The 18,474-nt window shown below is 56.9% G+C and overlaps 1 protein-coding gene across 9 annotated transcripts in view; it reads left to right on the top strand.

Moving 5' to 3' along the window:
- The window catches only part of ARHGEF10 (Rho guanine nucleotide exchange factor 10), a 147,199-nt gene that overhangs the window by 107,758 nt on the left and 20,967 nt on the right, over window positions 1-18,474 (top strand). For all 9 annotated transcript variants that reach the window (XM_081269100.1, XM_081269103.1, XM_081269102.1 and 6 more), the window contains 3 exons: window positions 17,240-17,355; window positions 17,684-17,811; window positions 17,930-18,030. In XM_081269100.1, the coding sequence (XP_081125226.1) occupies window positions 17,240-17,355; window positions 17,684-17,811; window positions 17,930-18,030 (345 nt within the window). The remainder of the gene's footprint in view (window positions 1-17,239; window positions 17,356-17,683; window positions 17,812-17,929; window positions 18,031-18,474) is intronic.

Here is an 18,474-nt window from a genome sequence, read left to right as displayed (position 1 = left end):
TGGACGTGAACCCGTCTCGTTGGCCCTCACATACACACTGTGTGCATTGATGGGCTGCAGGACGGGGAGCCATGTCCAGGTGACTGTGAAGTGTGTGTGGTGGACGTCCGTGGATCTCGTTGGCCCTCACATACACACTGTGTGCATTGATGTGCTGCAGGACGGGGAGCCATGTCCAGGTGACTGTGAAGTGTGTGTGGTGGACGTCCGTGGATCTCGTTGGCTCTCACATACACACTGTGTGCATTGATGTGCTGCAGGACGGGGAGGCCATGTCCAGGTGACTGTGAAGTGTGTGTGGTGGACGTGAACCCGTCTCATTGGCTCTCACATACACACTGTGTGCATTGATGTGCTGCAGGACGGGGAGCCATGTCCAGGTGACTGTGAAGTATGTGTGGTGGACGTGAACCCGTCTCGTTGGCCCTCACATACACACTGTGTGCATTGATGTGCTGCAGGACGGGGAGCCATGTCCAGGTGACTGTGAAGTGTGTGTGGTGGACGTGAACCCGTCTCGTTGGCCCTCACATACACACTGTGTGCATTGATGTGCTGCAGGACGGGGAGCCATGTCCAGGTGACTGTGAAGTGTGTGTAGTGGACGTCCGTGGATCTCGTTGGCCCTCACGTACACTGTGCATCAGACATGCGGCAGGACGGGGAGCCATGTCCAGGTGACTGTGAAGTGTGTGTGGTGGATGTGAACCCGTCTCGTTGGCCCTCACACACACACTGTGTGCATTGATGTGCTGCAGGACGGGGAGCCATGTCCAGGTGACTGTGAAGTGTGTGTGGTGGACGTCCGTGGATCTCGTTGGCCCTCACACACACACTGTGTGCATTGATGTGCTGCAGGACGGGGAGCCATGTCCAGGTGACTGTGAAGTGTGTGTGGTGGACGTGAACCCGTCTCATTGGCCCTCACATACACACTGTGTGCATTGATGTGCTGTAGGACGGGGAGGCCATGTCCAGGTGACTGTGAAGTGTGTGTGGTGGACGTGAACCCGTCTCGTTGGCCCTCACATACACACTGTGTGCATTGATGTGCTGCAGGATGGGGAGCCATGTCCAGGTGACTGTGAAGTGTGTGTGGTGGACGTGAACCCGTCTTGTTGGCCCTCACACACACACTGTGTGCATTGATGTGCTGCAGGACGGGGAGCCATGTCCAGGTGACTGTGAAGTGTGTGTGGTGGACGTGAACCCGTCTCGTTGGCCCTCACATACACACTGTGTGCATTGATGTGCTGCAGGACGGGGCGCCATGTCCAGGTGAGTGTGAAGTGTGTGTGGTGGACGTGAACCCGTCTCGTTGGCTCTCACACACACACTGTGTGCATTGATGTGCTGCAGGACGGGGAGCCATGTCCAGGTGACTGTGAAGTGTGTGTGGTGGACGTGAACCCGTCTCGTTGGCCCTCACATACACACTGTGTGCATTGATGTGCTGCAGGACGGGGAGCCATGTCCAGGTGACTGTGAAGTGTGTGTGGTGGACGTGAACCCGTCTCGTTGGCCCTCACACACACACTGTGTGCATTGATGTGCTGCAGGACGGGGAGCCATGTCCAGGTGACTGTGAAGTGTGTGTGGTGGACGTGAACCCGTCTCGTTGGCCCTCACACACACACTGTGTGCATTGATGTGCTGCAGGACGGGGAGCCATGTCCAGGTGACTGTGAAGTGTGTGTGGTGGACGTGAACCCGTCTCGTTGGCCCTCACACACACACTGTGTGCATTGATGTGCTGCAGGACGGGGAGCCATGTCCAGGTGACTGTGAAGTGTGTGTGGTGGACGTGAACCCGTCTCGTTGGCCCTCACACACACACTGTGTGCATTGATGTGCTGCAGGACGGGGAGCCATGTCCAGGTGACTGTGAAGTGTGTGTGGTGGACGTGAACCCGTCTCGTTGGCTCTCGCGCACACACTGTGTGCATTGATGTGCTGCAGGACGGGGAGCCATGTCCAGGTGACTGTGAAGTGTGTGTGGTGGACGTGAACCCGTCTCGTTGGCCCTCACACACACACTGTGTGCATTGATGTGCTGCAGGACGGGGAGGCCATGTCCAGGTGACTGTGAAGTGTGTGTGGTGGACGTGAACCCGTCTTGTTGGCCCTCACACACACACTGTGTGCATTGATGTGCTGCAGGACGGGGAGCCATGTCCAGGTGACTGTGAAGTGTGTGTGGTGGACGTGAACCCGTCTCATTGGCCCTCACACACACACTGTGTGCATTGATGTGCTGCAGGACGGGGAGCCATGTCCAGGTGACTGTGAAGTGTGTGTGGTGGACGTGAACCCGTCTCGTTGGCCCTCACATACACACTGTGTGCATTGATGTGCTGCAGGACGGGGAGCCATGTCCAGGTGACTGTGAAGTGTGTGTGGTGGACGTGAACCCGTCTCGTTGGCCCTCACATACACACTGTGTGCATTGATGTGCTGCAGGACGGGGAGCCATGTCCAGGTGACTGTGAAGTGTGTGTGGTGGACGTGAACCCGTCTCGTTGGCTCTCACACACACACTGTGTGCATTGATGGGCTGCAGGACGGGGAGCCATGTCCAGGTGACTGTGAAGTGTGTGTGGTGGACGTGAACCCGTCTCATTGGCTCTCACATACACACTGTGTGCATTGATGTGCTGCAGGACGGGGAGCCATGTCCAGGTGACTGTGAAGTGTGTGTGGTGGACGTGAACCCGTCTCGTTGGCCCTCACACACACACTGTGTGCATTGATGTGCTGCAGGACGGGGAGCCATGTCCAGGTGACTGTGAAGTGTGTGTGGTGGACGTCCGTGGATCTCGTTGGCCCTCACACACACACTGTGTGCATTGATGTGCTGCAGGACGGGGAGCCATGTCCAGGTGACTGTGAAGTATGTGTGGTGGACGTGAACCCGTCTCGTTGGCCCTCACATACACACTGTGTGCATTGATGTGCTGCAGGACGGGGAGCCATGTCCAGGTGACTGTGAAGTGTGTGTGGTGGACGTGAACCCGTCTCGTTGGCCCTCACATACACACTGTGTGCATTGATGTGCTGCAGGACGGGGAGCCATGTCCAGGTGACTGTGAAGTGTGTGTGGTGGACGTGAACCCGTCTCGTTGGCCCTCACACACACACTGTGTGCATTGATGTGCTGCAGGACGGGGAGCCATGTCCAGGTGACTGTGAAGTGTGTGTGGTGGACGTGAACCCGTCTCGTTGGCCCTCACATACACACTGTGTGCATTGATGGGCTGCAGGACGGGGAGCCATGTCCAGGTGACTGTGAAGTGTGTGTGGTGGACGTCCGTGGATCTCGTTGGCCCTCACATACACACTGTGTGCATTGATGTGCTGCAGGACGGGGAGCCATGTCCAGGTGACTGTGAAGTGTGTGTGGTGGACGTCCGTGGATCTCGTTGGCTCTCACATACACACTGTGTGCATTGATGTGCTGCAGGACGGGGAGGCCATGTCCAGGTGACTGTGAAGTGTGTGTGGTGGACGTGAACCCGTCTCATTGGCTCTCACATACACACTGTGTGCATTGATGTGCTGCAGGACGGGGAGCCATGTCCAGGTGACTGTGAAGTATGTGTGGTGGACGTGAACCCGTCTCGTTGGCCCTCACATACACACTGTGTGCATTGATGTGCTGCAGGACGGGGAGCCATGTCCAGGTGACTGTGAAGTGTGTGTGGTGGACGTGAACCCGTCTCGTTGGCCCTCACATACACACTGTGTGCATTGATGTGCTGCAGGACGGGGAGCCATGTCCAGGTGACTGTGAAGTGTGTGTAGTGGACGTCCGTGGATCTCGTTGGCCCTCACGTACACTGTGCATCAGACATGCGGCAGGACGGGGAGCCATGTCCAGGTGACTGTGAAGTGTGTGTGGTGGATGTGAACCCGTCTCGTTGGCCCTCACACACACACTGTGTGCATTGATGTGCTGCAGGACGGGGAGCCATGTCCAGGTGACTGTGAAGTGTGTGTGGTGGACGTCCGTGGATCTCGTTGGCCCTCACACACACACTGTGTGCATTGATGTGCTGCAGGACGGGGAGCCATGTCCAGGTGACTGTGAAGTGTGTGTGGTGGACGTGAACCCGTCTCATTGGCCCTCACATACACACTGTGTGCATTGATGTGCTGTAGGACGGGGAGGCCATGTCCAGGTGACTGTGAAGTGTGTGTGGTGGACGTGAACCCGTCTCGTTGGCCCTCACATACACACTGTGTGCATTGATGTGCTGCAGGATGGGGAGCCATGTCCAGGTGACTGTGAAGTGTGTGTGGTGGACGTGAACCCGTCTTGTTGGCCCTCACACACACACTGTGTGCATTGATGTGCTGCAGGACGGGGAGCCATGTCCAGGTGACTGTGAAGTGTGTGTGGTGGACGTGAACCCGTCTCGTTGGCCCTCACATACACACTGTGTGCATTGATGTGCTGCAGGACGGGGCGCCATGTCCAGGTGACTGTGAAGTGTGTGTGGTGGACGTGAACCCGTCTCATTGGCCCTCACACACACTGTGTGCATTGATGTGCTGCAGGACGGGGAGCCATGTCCAGGTGACTGTGAAGTGTGTGTGGTGGACGTGAACCCGTCTCGTTGGCCCTCACATACACACTGTGTGCATTGATGTGCTGCAGGACGGGGAGCCATGTCCAGGTGACTGTGAAGTGTGTGTGGTGGACGTGAACCCGTCTCGTTGGCCCTCACACACACACTGTGTGCATTGATGTGCTGCAGGACGGGGAGCCATGTCCAGGTGACTGTGAAGTGTGTGTGGTGGACGTGAACCCGTCTCGTTGGCCCTCACACACACACTGTGTGCATTGATGTGCTGCAGGACGGGGAGCCATGTCCAGGTGACTGTGAAGTGTGTGTGGTGGACGTGAACCCGTCTCGTTGGCCCTCACACACACACTGTGTGCATTGATGTGCTGCAGGACGGGGAGCCATGTCCAGGTGACTGTGAAGTGTGTGTGGTGGACGTGAACCCGTCTCGTTGGCCCTCACACACACACTGTGTGCATTGATGTGCTGCAGGACGGGGAGCCATGTCCAGGTGACTGTGAAGTGTGTGTGGTGGACGTGAACCCGTCTCGTTGGCTCTCGCGCACACACTGTGTGCATTGATGTGCTGCAGGACGGGGAGCCATGTCCAGGTGACTGTGAAGTGTGTGTGGTGGACGTGAACCCGTCTCGTTGGCCCTCACACACACACTGTGTGCATTGATGTGCTGCAGGACGGGGAGCCATGTCCAGGTGACTGTGAAGTGTGTGTGGTGGACGTGAACCCGTCTTGTTGGCCCTCACACACACACTGTGTGCATTGATGTGCTGCAGGACGGGGAGCCATGTCCAGGTGACTGTGAAGTGTGTGTGGTGGACGTGAACCCGTCTTGTTGGCCCTCACACACACACTGTGTGCATTGATGTGCTGCAGGACGGGGAGCCATGTCCAGGTGACTGTGAAGTGTGTGTGGTGGACGTGAACCCGTCTTGTTGGCCCTCACACACACACTGTGTGCATTGATGTGCTGCAGGACGGGGAGCCATGTCCAGGTGACTGTGAAGTGTGTGTGGTGGACGTGAACCCGTCTCGTTGGCCCTCACACACACACTGTGTGCATTGATGTGCTGCAGGACGGGGAGCCATGTCCAGGTGACTGTGAAGTGTGTGTGGTGGACGTGAACCCGTCTCGTTGGCCCTCACACACACACTGTGTGCATTGATGTGCTACAGGACGGGGAGCCATGTCCAGGTGACTGTGAAGTGTGTGTGGTGGACGTGAACCCGTCTTGTTGGCCCTCACACACACACTGTGTGCATTGATGTGCTGCAGGACGGGGAGCCATGTCCAGGTGACTGTGAAGTGTGTGTGGTGGACGTGAACCCGTCTCGTTGGCCCTCACACACACACTGTGTGCATTGATGTGCTGCAGGACGGGGAGCCATGTCCAGGTGACTGTGAAGTGTGTGTGGTGGACGTGAACCCGTCTCGTTGGCTCTCACATACACACTGTGTGCATTGATGTGCTGCAGGACGGGGAGCCATGTCCAGGTGACTGTGAAGTGTGTGTGGTGGACGTCCGTGGATCTCGTTGGCCCTCACGTACACTGTGCATCAGACATGCTGCAGGACGGGGAGCCATGTCCAGGTGACTGTGAAGTGTGTGTGGTGGACGTGAACCCGTCTCGTTGGCCCTCACATACACACTGTGTGCATTGATGTGCTGCAGGACGGGGAGGCCATGTCCAGGTGACTGTGAAGTATGTGTGGTGGACGTCCGTGGATCTCGTTGGCCCTCACATACACACTGTGTGCATTGATGTGCTGCAGGACGGGGAGCCATGTCCAGGTGACTGTGAAGTATGTGTGGTGGACGTCCGTGGATCTCGTTGGCCCTCACATACACACTGTGTGCATTGATGTGCTGCAGGACGGGGAGCCATGTCCAGGTGACTGTGAAGTGTGTGTGGTGGACGTGAACCCGTCTCATTGGCCCTCACATACACACTGTGTGCATTGATGTGCTGCAGGACGGGGAGCCATGTCCAGGTGACTGTGAAGTGTGTGTGGTGGACGTGAACCCGTCTCGTTGGCCCTCACACTCACACTGTGTGCATTGATGTGCTGCAGGACGGGGAGCCATGTCCAGGTGACTGTGAAGTGTGTGTGGTGGACGTGAACCCGTCTCGTTGGCCCTCACATACACACTGTGTGCATTGATGTGCTGCAGGACGGGGAGCCATGTCCAGGTGACTGTGAAGTGTGTGTGGTGGACGTCCGTGGATCTCGTTGGCCCTCACATACACACTGTGTGCATTGATGTGCTGCAGGACGGGGAGCCATGTCCAGGTGACTGTGAAGTGTGTGTGGTGGACGTCCGTGGATCTCGTTGGCCCTCACATACACACTGTGTGCATTGATGTGCTGCAGGACGGGGAGTCATGTCCAGGTGACTGTGAAGTGTGTGTGGTGGACGTGAACCCGTCTCGTTGGCCCTCACACACACACTGTGTGCATTGATGTGCTGCAGGACGGGGAGCCATGTCCAGGTGACTGTGAAGTGTGTGTGGTGGACGTGAACCCGTCTCGTTGGCCCTCACATACACACTGTGTGCATTGATGTGCTGCAGGACGGGGAGCCATGTCCAGGTGACTGTGAAGTGTGTGTGGTGGACGTGAACCCGTCTTGTTGGCCCTCACACACACACTGTGTGCATTGATGGGCTGCAGGACGGGGAGCCATGTCCAGGTGACTGTGAAGTGTGTGTGGTGGACGTGAACCCGTCTCATTGGCCCTCACACACACACTGTGTGCATTGATGGGCTGCAGGACGGGGAGCCATGTCCAGGTGACTGTGAAGTGTGTGTGGTGGACGTGAACCCGTCTTGTTGGCCCTCACACACACACTGTGTGCATTGATGTGCTGTAGGACGGGGAGCCATGTCCAGGTGACTGTGAAGTGTGTGTGGTGGACGTGAACCCGTCTTGTTGGCCCTCACACACACACTGTGTGCATTGATGTGCTGCAGGACGGGGAGCCATGTCCAGGTGACTGTGAAGTGTGTGTGGTGGACGTGAACCCGTCTCGTTGGCTCTCACATACACACTGTGTGCATTGATGGGCTGCAGGACGGGGAGTCATGTCCAGGTGACTGTGAAGTGTGTGTGGTGGACGTGAACCCGTCTTGTTGGCCCTCACACACACACTGTGTGCATTGATGTGCTGCAGGACGGGGTGCCATGTCCAGGTGACTGTGAAGTGTGTGTGGTGGACGTGAACCCGTCTCATTGGCCCTCACACACACACTGTGTGCATTGATGTGCTGCAGGACGGGGAGCCATGTCCAGGTGACTGTGAAGTGTGTGTGGTGGACGTGAACCCGTCTCGTTGGCCCTCACACACACACTGTGTGCATTGATGTGCTGCAGGACGGGGAGCCATGTCCAGGTGACTGTGAAGTGTGTATGGTGGACGTGAACCCGTCTCGTTGGCCCTCACATACACACTGTGTGCATTGATGGGCTGTAGGACGGGGAGTCATGTCCAGGTGACTGTGAAGTGTGTGTGGTGGACGTGAACCCGTCTCGTTGGCCCTCACATACACACTGTGTGCATTGATGTGCTGCAGGACGGGGAGCCATGTCCAGGTGACTGTGAAGTGTGTGTGGTGGACGTGAACCCGTCTCGTTGGCCCTCACACACACACTGTGTGCATTGATGTGCTGTAGGACGGGGAGCTATGTCCAGGTGACTGTGAAGTGTGTGTGGTGGACGTGAACCCGTCTTGTTGGCCCTCACATACACACTGTGTGCATTGATGTGCTGCAGGACGGGGAGCCATGTCCAGGTGACTGTGAAGTGTGTGTGGTGGACGTCCGTGGATCTCGTTGGCCCTCACATACACACTGTGTGCATTGATGGGCTGCAGGACGGGGAGCCATGTCCAGGTGACTGTGAAGTGTGTGTGGTGGACGTGAACCCGTCTCGTTGGCCCTCACATACACACTGTGTGCATTGATGTGCTGCAGGACGGGGAGCCATGTCCAGGTGACTGTGAAGTGTGTGTGGTGGACGTCCGTGGATCTCGTTGGCCCTCACACACACACTGTGTGCATTGATGTGCTGCAGGACGGGGAGCCATGTCCAGGTGACTGTGAAGTGTGTGTGGTGGACGTGAACCCGTCTTGTTGGCCCTCACATACACACTGTGTGCATTGATGTACTGCAGGACGGGGAGCCATGTCCAGGTGACTGTGAAGTGTGTGTGGTGGACGTCCGTGGATCTCGTTGGCCCTCACATACACACTGTGTGCATTGATGGGCTGCAGGACGGGGAGCCATGTCCAGGTGACTGTGAAGTGTGTGTGGTGGACGTGAACCCGTCTCGTTGGCCCTCACACACACACTGTGTGCATTGATGTGCTGCAGGACGGGGAGCCATGTCCAGGTGACTGTGAAGTGTGTGTGGTGGACGTGAACCCGTCTCGTTGGCCCTCACACACACACTGTGTGCATTGATGTGCTGCAGGACGGGGAGCCATGTCCAGGTGACTGTGAAGTGTGTGTGTTGGACGTGAACCCATCTCATTGGCCCTCACACACACACTGTGTGCATTGATGTGCTGCAGGACGGGGAGCCATGTCCAGGTGACTGTGAAGTGTGTGTGGTGGACGTGAACCCGTCTCGTTGGCCCTCACATACACACTGTGTGCATTGATGTGCTGCAGGACGGGGAGCCATGTCCAGGTGACTGTGAAGTGTGTGTGGTGGACGTGAACCCGTCTCGTTGGCTCTCACACACACACTGTGTGCATTGATGTGCTGCAGGACGGGGAGCCATGTCCAGGTGACTGTGAAGTGTGTGTGGTGGACGTGAACCCGTCTCGTTGGCTCTCACACACACACTGTGTGCATTGATGGGCTGCAGGACGGGGAGCCATGTCCAGGTGACTGTGAAGTGTGTGTGGTGGACGTGAACCCGTCTCGTTGGCTCTCACACACACACTGTGTGCATTGATGTGCTGCAGGACGGGGAGCCATGTCCAGGTGACTGTGAAGTGTGTGTGGTGGACGTGAACCCGTCTCGTTGGCCCTCACATACACACTGTGTGCATTGATGTGCTGCAGGACGGGGAGCCATGTCCAGGTGACTGTGAAGTGTGTGTGGTGGACGTGAACCCGTCTTGTTGGCTCTCACACACACACTGTGTGCATTGATGGGCTGCAGGACGGGGAGCCATGTCCAGGTGACTGTGAAGTGTGTGTGGTGGACGTCCGTGGATCTCGTTGGCCCTCACACACACACTGTGTGCATTGATGTGCTGCAGGACGGGGAGCCATGTCCAGGTGACTGTGAAGTATGTGTGGTGGACGTGAACCCGTCTCGTTGGCCCTCACATACACACTGTGTGCATTGATGTGCTGCAGGACGGGGAGCCATGTCCAGGTGACTGTGAAGTGTGTGTGGTGGACGTGAACCCGTCTCGTTGGCCCTCACATACACACTGTGTGCATTGATGTGCTGCAGGACGGGGAGCCATGTCCAGGTGACTGTGAAGTGTGTGTGGTGGACGTGAACCCGTCTCGTTGGCCCTCACACACACACTGTGTGCATTGATGTGCTGCAGGACGGGGAGCCATGTCCAGGTGACTGTGAAGTGTGTGTGGTGGACGTGAACCCGTCTCGTTGGCCCTCACATACACACTGTGTGCCTGATGGGCTGCAGGACGGGGAGCCATGTCCAGGTGACTGTGAAGTGTGTGTGGTGGACGTCCGTGGATCTCGTTGGCCCTCACATACACACTGTGTGCATTGATGTGCTGCAGGACGGGGAGCCATGTCCAGGTGACTGTGAAGTGTGTGTGGTGGACGTCCGTGGATCTCGTTGGCTCTCACATACACACTGTGTGCATTGATGTGCTGCAGGACGGGGAGGCCATGTCCAGGTGACTGTGAAGTGTGTGTGGTGGACGTGAACCCGTCTCATTGGCTCTCACATACACACTGTGTGCATTGATGTGCTGCAGGACGGGGAGCCATGTCCAGGTGACTGTGAAGTGTGTGTGGTGGACGTGAACCCGTCTCGTTGGCCCTCACATACACACTGTGTGCATTGATGTGCTGCAGGACGGGGAGCCATGTCCAGGTGACTGTGAAGTGTGTGTAGTGGACGTCCGTGGATCTCGTTGGCCCTCACGTACACTGTGCATCAGACATGCGGCAGGACGGGGAGCCATGTCCAGGTGACTGTGAAGTGTGTGTGGTGGATGTGAACCCGTCTCGTTGGCCCTCACACACACACTGTGTGCATTGATGTGCTGCAGGACGGGGAGCCATGTCCAGGTGACTGTGAAGTGTGTGTGGTGGACGTCCGTGGATCTCGTTGGCCCTCACACACACACTGTGTGCATTGATGTGCTGCAGGACGGGGAGCCATGTCCAGGTGACTGTGAAGTGTGTGTGGTGGACGTGAACCCGTCTCATTGGCCCTCACATACACACTGTGTGCATTGATGTGCTGTAGGACGGGGAGGCCATGTCCAGGTGACTGTGAAGTGTGTGTGGTGGACGTGAACCCGTCTCGTTGGCCCTCACATACACACTGTGTGCATTGATGTGCTGCAGGATGGGGAGCCATGTCCAGGTGACTGTGAAGTGTGTGTGGTGGACGTGAACCCGTCTTGTTGGCCCTCACACACACACTGTGTGCATTGATGTGCTGCAGGACGGGGAGCCATGTCCAGGTGACTGTGAAGTGTGTGTGGTGGACGTGAACCCGTCTCGTTGGCCCTCACATACACACTGTGTGCATTGATGTGCTGCAGGACGGGGCGCCATGTCCAGGTGACTGTGAAGTGTGTGTGGTGGACGTGAACCCGTCTCATTGGCCCTCACACACACACTGTGTGCATTGATGTGCTGCAGGACGGGGAGCCATGTCCAGGTGACTGTGAAGTGTGTGTGGTGGACGTGAACCCGTCTCGTTGGCCCTCACATACACACTGTGTACATTGATGTGCTGCAGGACGGGGAGGCCATGTCCAGGTGACTGTGAAGTGTGTGTGGTGGACGTGAACCCGTCTCGTTGGCTCTCACACACACACTGTGTGCATTGATGTGCTGCAGGACGGGGAGCCATGTCCAGGTGACTGTGAAGTGTGTGTGGTGGACGTGAACCCGTCTCGTTGGCTCTCACACACACACTGTGTGCATTGATGTGCTGCAGGACGGGGAGCCATGTCCAGGTGACTGTGAAGTGTGTGTGGTGGACGTGAACCCGTCTCGTTGGCCCTCACATACACACTGTGTGCATTGATGTGCTGCAGGACGGGGAGCCATGTCCAGGTGACTGTGAAGTGTGTGTAGTGGACGTCCGTGGATCTCGTTGGCCCTCACGTACACACTGTGTGCATTGATGTGCTGCAGGACGGGGAGCCATGTCCAGGTGACTGTGAAGTGTGTGTGGTGGACGTGAACCCGTCTCGTTGGCCCTCACACACACACTGTGTGCATTGATGGGCTGCAGGACGGGGAGCCATGTCCAGGTGACTGTGAAGTGTGTGTGGTGGACGTGAACCCGTCTCGTTGGCTCTCGCGCACACACTGTGTGCATTGATGTGCTGCAGGACGGGGAGGCCATGTCCAGGTGACTGTGAAGTGTGTGTGGTGGACGCGAACCCGTCTTGTTGGCCCTCACACACACACTGTGTGCATTGATGTGCTGCAGGACGGGGAGCCATGTCCAGGTGACTGTGAAGTGTGTGTGGTGGACGTCCATGGATCTCGTTGGCCCTCACGTACACTGTGCATCAGACATGCTGCAGGACGGGGAGCCATGTCCAGGTGACTGTGAAGTGTGTGTGGTGGATGTGAACCCGTCTCGTTGGCTCTCACATACACACTGTGTGCATTGATGTGCTGCAGGACGGGGAGCCATGTCCAGGTGACTGTGAAGTGTGTGTGGTGGACGTGAACCCGTCTCGTTGGCCCTCACACACACACTGTGTGCATTGATGGGCTGCAGGACGGGGAGCCATGTCCAGGTGACTGTGAAGTGTGTGTGGTGGACGTGAACCCGTCTCGTTGGCTCTCGCGCACACACTGTGTGCATTGATGTGCTGCAGGACGGGGAGGCCATGTCCAGGTGACTGTGAAGTGTGTGTGGTGGACGCGAACCCGTCTTGTTGGCCCTCACACACACACTGTGTGCATTGATGTGCTGCAGGACGGGGAGCCATGTCCAGGTGACTGTGAAGTGTGTGTGGTGGACGTCCATGGATCTCGTTGGCCCTCACGTACACTGTGCATCAGACATGCTGCAGGACGGGGAGCCATGTCCAGGTGACTGTGAAGTGTGTGTGGTGGACGTGAACCCGTCTCGTTGGCCCTCACACACACACTGTGTGCATTGATGGGCTGCAGGACGGGGAGCCATGTCCAGGTGATTGTGAAGTGTGTGTGGTGGACGTGAACCCGTCTCGTTGGCTCTCGCGCACACACTGTGTGCATTGATGTGCTGCAGGACGGGGAGGCCATGTCCAGGTGACTGTGAAGTGTGTGTGGTGGACGCGAACCCGTCTTGTTGGCCCTCACACACACACTGTGTGCATTGATGTGCTGCAGGACGGGGAGCCATGTCCAGGTGACTGTGAAGTGTGTGTGGTGGACGTCCATGGATCTCGTTGGCCCTCACGTACACTGTGCATCAGACATGCTGCAGGACGGGGAGCCATGTCCAGGTGACTGTGAAGTGTGTGTGGTGGACGTGAACCCGTCTCGTTGGCTCTCACATACACACTGTGTGCATTGATGTGCTGCAGGACGGGGAGCCATGTCCAGGTGACTGTGAAGTGTGTGTGGTGGACGTGAACCCGTCTCGTTGGCCCTCACACACACACTGTGTGCATTGATGTGCTGCAGGACGGGGAGGCCATGTCCAGGTGACTGTGAAGTGTGTGTGGTGGACGTGAACCCGTCTTGTTGGCCCTCACACACACACTGTGTGCATTGATGTGCTGCAGGACGGGGAGCCATGTCCAGGTGACTGTGAAGTGTGTGTGGTGGACGTGAACCCGTCTCGTTGGCTCTCGCGCACACACTGTGTGCATTGATGTGCTGCAGGACGGGGAGCCATGTCCAGGTGACTGTGAAGTGTGTGTGGTGGACGTGAACCCGTCTCGTTGGCCCTCACGTACACAGTGTGTGCATTGATGTGCTGCAGGACGGGGAGCCATGTCCAGGTGACTGTGAAGTGTGTGTGGTGGACGTCCGTGGATCTCGTTGGCCCTCACATACACACTGTGTGCATTGATGTGCTGCAGGACGGGGAGCCATGTCCAGGTGACTGTGAAGTGTGTGTGGTGGACGTCCGTGGATCTCGTTGGCCCTCACATACACACTGTGTGCATTGATGTGCTGCAGGACGGGGAGCCATGTCCAGGTGACTGTGAAGTGTGTGTGGTGGACGTGAACCCGTCTCGTTGGCCCTCACACACACACTGTGTGCATTGATGTGCTGCAGGACGGGGAGCCATGTCCAGGTGACTGTGAAGTGTGTGTGGTGGACGTGAACCCGTCTCGTTGCCTCTCACATACACACTGTGTGCATTGATGTGCTGCAGGACGGGGAGCCATGTCCAGGTGACTGTGAAGTGTGTGTGGTGGACGTGAACCCGTCTCGTTGCCTCTCACATACACACTGTGTGCATTGATGTGCTGCAGGACGGGGAGCCATGTCCAGGTGACTGTGAAGTGTGTGTGGTGGACGTGAACCCGTCTCATTGGCTCTCACATACACACTGTGTGCATTGATGTGCTGTAGGACGGGGAGCCATGTCCAGGTGATTGTGAAGTGTGTGTGGTGGACGTGAACCCGTCTCGTTGGCTCTCACACACACACTGTGTGCATTGATGTGCTGCAGGACGGGGAGCCATGTCCAGGTGATTGTGAAGTGTGTGTGGTGGACGTGAACCCGTCTCGTTGGCTCTCACATACACACTGTGTGCATTGATGGGCTGCAGGACGGGGAGTCATGTCCAGGTGACTGTGAAGTGTGTGTGGTGGACATGAACCCGTCTCGTTGGCTCTCACATACACACTGTGTGCATTGATGTGCTGCAGGACGGGGAGGCCATGTCCAGATGACTGTGAAGTGTGTGTGGTGGACGTGAACCCGTCTCGTTGGCCCTCACACACACACTGTGTGCATTGATGGGCTGCAGGACGGGGAGCCATGTCCAGGTGACTGTGAAGTGTGTGTGGTGGACGTGAACCCGTCTCGTTGGCTCTCACATACACACTGTGTGCATTGATGTGCTGTAGGACGGGGAGCCATGTCCAGATGACTGTGAAGTGTGTGTGGTGGACGTGAACCCGTCTCGTTGGCCCTCACACACACACTGTGTGCATTGATGTGCTGTAGGACGGGGAGCCATGTCCAGGTGACTGTGAAGTGTGTGTGGTGGACGTGAACCCGTCTCGTTGGCTCTCACATACACACTGTGTGCATTGATGTGCTGTAGGACGGGGAGCCATGTCCAGGTGACTGTGAAGTATGTGTGGTGGACGTGAACCCGTCTCGTTGGCTCTCACACACACACTGTGTGCATTGATGTGCTGCAGGACGGGGAGCCATGTCCAGGTGACTGTGAAGTGTGTGTGGTGGACGTGAACCCGTCTCATTGGCCCTCACACACACACTGTGTGCATTGATGGGCTGCAGGACGGGGAGCCATGTCCAGGTGACTGTGAAGTGTGTGTGGTGGACGTGAACCCGTCTCGTTGGCCCTCACACACACACTGTGTGCATTTTTGGGCTGCAGGACGGGGAGCCATGTCCAGGTGACTGTGAAGTGTGTGTGGTGGACGTGAACCCGTCTCATTGGCCCTCACACACACACTGTGTGCATTGATGGGCTGCAGGACGGGGAGGCCATGTCCAGGTGACTGTGAAGTGTGTGTGGTGGACGTGAACCCGTCTCGTTGGCTCTCGCGCACACACTGTGTGCATTGATGTGCTGCAGGACGGGGAGGCCATGTCCAGGTGACTGTGAAGTGTGTGTGGTGGACGTGAACCCATCTCGTTGGCCCTCACACACACACTGTGTGCATTGATGTGCTGCAGGACGGGGAGGCCATGTCCAGGTGACTGTGAAGTGTGTATGGTGGACGTGAACCCGTCTCGTTGGCCCTCACGTACACAGTGTGTGCATTGATGTGCTGCAGGACGGGGAGCCATGTCCAGGGCCCTATGAAATGTTTATGGTGGACGTCCGTAGATCTCGTTGGCCCTCACGTACACTGCATTAGACATGCTGTAGGAAGGGGAGCCATGTCCAGGGCCCTATGAAATGTTTATGGTGGACGTCCGTAGATCTCGTTAGCCCTCACGTACACTGTGCATTAGACATGCTGTAGGAAGGGGAGCCATGTCCAGGTGACTGTGAAGTGTGTGTGGTGGACGTCCGTAGATCTCGTTGGCCCTCACGTACACTGCATTAGACATGCTGTAGGAAGGGGAGCCATGTCCAGGGGCCTATGAAATGTTTATGGTGGACATTTGTAGATCTCGTTGGCCCTCATGTACACTGCATTAGACATGCTGTAGGACGGGACCATGTGCAAGCGCCCAGGCTGGTTGAACATCGGGACCCTTGTTGGAAACCATTACACATGTGAAGGCGTCCATGGTAAAGCCTCCAACCTAGCTGTGTCCTTTTGCACAGGACTATGTCCAGGCAGCACCCCGGGGACCCAGGTACCAAGGCACCGCTCCCCTCTCAGCCACACGAATCCCTTCTGCCTGGATTTGAGTCTGGCTCCTTCCCTGGGTGGCAGTGTGAGCTGACGCAGTCGATTTACGTGGGTGTAAGAGAAGACTGATGTCACTACCCCTTGGTCTACGCGTGGCCTTGAATGGCGTTCTGAGTTCCAGCCCTTCCTGTTGTACATTTGTGGCCTTGGGCAGTTTCAGCTGGCCTGGGGAACGGGGCCTGCTCTGCCCACAGGTTGCTGTGGGACTCAGTGCCACAGAGTCGGAGTAGCACTGCAGCCCACCCAGCCTCAGTAAGTGGTGGGACGGCCGAGTGGACACGCACAGCCCACTGCCAGTCAGCGCAGAAGAACCACGGCCTCCCCGAATGTTCTGTTTCCTCCTCCCCCTCACGTCAGGGAGGATCACAGGGATTCTCTGGGGTGGGTTGGCCCCAGATACTAGAAATTTGGTTCAGATTTAAAATATTGGAAGTGACAAAACACCAGTCAAAGCAAAGCGTGAGACATCCTGTAAACTAACCCACAGTGTCCTCCACCGCGGCAGGCCACGCTCCTTGATCATGACAACATCGTGGTGCGGGAGCCTGAGGTGGCCCCCAGACGGGGGACGGTGCTCTTGGGAAACCAGTGACATTTGAACAGGGGGATCCGTCGGCAGTGGTGTGTGGGCCTAGTTTCCACCCCAGGGAACGTGGGCGAGGGGCACTTGGAGGGACTCATCGTGCCATTCTCTGGTGTTCTTCTATAAGTCTAAAATATTTCAAAGTAAGAATTTCAAAGAGATAAAAAAATACTAAATTCTTGAAGATGCCCCACTTTTAAAAAATTCAAGATTAGCCTCCAACTTAAAATAATAAATAGAATTCACCCGCGTTTCTTTCCAGCACCGCCATAACGGCCTGTTCCGCCAACCCTCTTTTTCTTGCTTGCTTTGTAGACAAAGTTTACATGGGTCCAGGACAGCTGTATCAAGATCTGCAAAACCTGCTGCACGACCTGAACGTTGTGGGCCAGATTGCTCAGCTGATAGGAAACCTTAAAGGGAGCTATCAGGTAGGTGGGGCGCACCAGAGCTCTGTCGGGGGTGTGGGTGTCTGCAGGTCTGCCATGGCGACTGCGCTCCCAACTCGCCGCGTGGCCTGTGGTGCCTTTCCCTTGACTGGGTGGCCGGGCTCCGTGCAGCTCGTGTGCATGTAGCAGTGCCCAAGGTCAGGTCTGCTCGCCGTGCACGCTGGTCCACCCTGCATGTCCACCTCAGGTGGGGCGCTTTGGGCTTCCCTGAATGTTCTGTGTTGCAACTTGGCTTTCCTCCTCCTCCTCCTCCTCCTCCGTATTTTTTAAACGCTTTTAAAATCAATGTGCTTCTGGGTTCCCTCTGTAGAACTTGAACCAGTCCGTAGCCCATGATTGGACATCAGGTTTACAAAGACTGATTCTGAAGAAAGAGGAAGAAATCAGAGCTGCTGACCGCTGCAGAATTCAGCTACAGCTCCCGGGGAGGCAGGACAAGTTAGTGACATCAGAGAGCCGGGGGGTGGGGGGGTTGGGGGGATGCTCTTGGCCGATGCCTGGTGGAGACGGGCAGGTGGCGCGCCTCTGTAGAGTGTGTGTCTGTTGCTCCTGGCAGGTCTGGGCGGCCCACTTTCTTCACGGCTGTGTTCAACACATTCACGCCTGCCATCAAAGAGTCCTGGGTCAACAACTTGCAGATGGCCAAGCTCGCCCTGGGTAAGATGTGGCTCACCGAAGCTGACCTGGGTGTGCTCGAGAAAGCCACGCATCCTGCTGGTTGTCCTCTGTGGACCTTTCTCTGCCGAACTCCTGGTCTCAGAGGATAAAATCGGAAAGACAAAGAGACTTGGTGATAGTCCCCCCGTTAGCCTGGAGGGGTGTTTTCAGACGTGTGTGATGATTTAGGGGTTGCAGGAAGGAGGCTCGGCTCCCTTGGAACCGGCCTCCTGGCACTCAGCTTTTGAGCATGAGGTGGTCCAGTGTCTGAGGCCATGGTCAGAGCGCCGGCCTGGTGTGGTCATCTCCCAGGAGCAGGCGCCACCCGGGCTCTTCTGCCTGCCTGCTGTCCCCTGTGGCGACACACAAGTCCTGAGGGCCTGCCGTGGATCTGCGTGGCTTGATGACTATTTTCTGGTTCCTCTGTCCCTTGGCCACTCATGT

The sequence above is a fragment of the Spermophilus citellus genome, assembly GCF_964194105.1.
Source record: "Spermophilus citellus genome assembly, chromosome: 16".
NCBI lineage: Eukaryota > Metazoa > Chordata > Mammalia > Rodentia > Sciuridae > Spermophilus > Spermophilus citellus.
The sequence above is the reverse complement of the archived record's forward strand: the minus strand, read 5'-3'. Positions and strand labels throughout refer to the sequence as shown.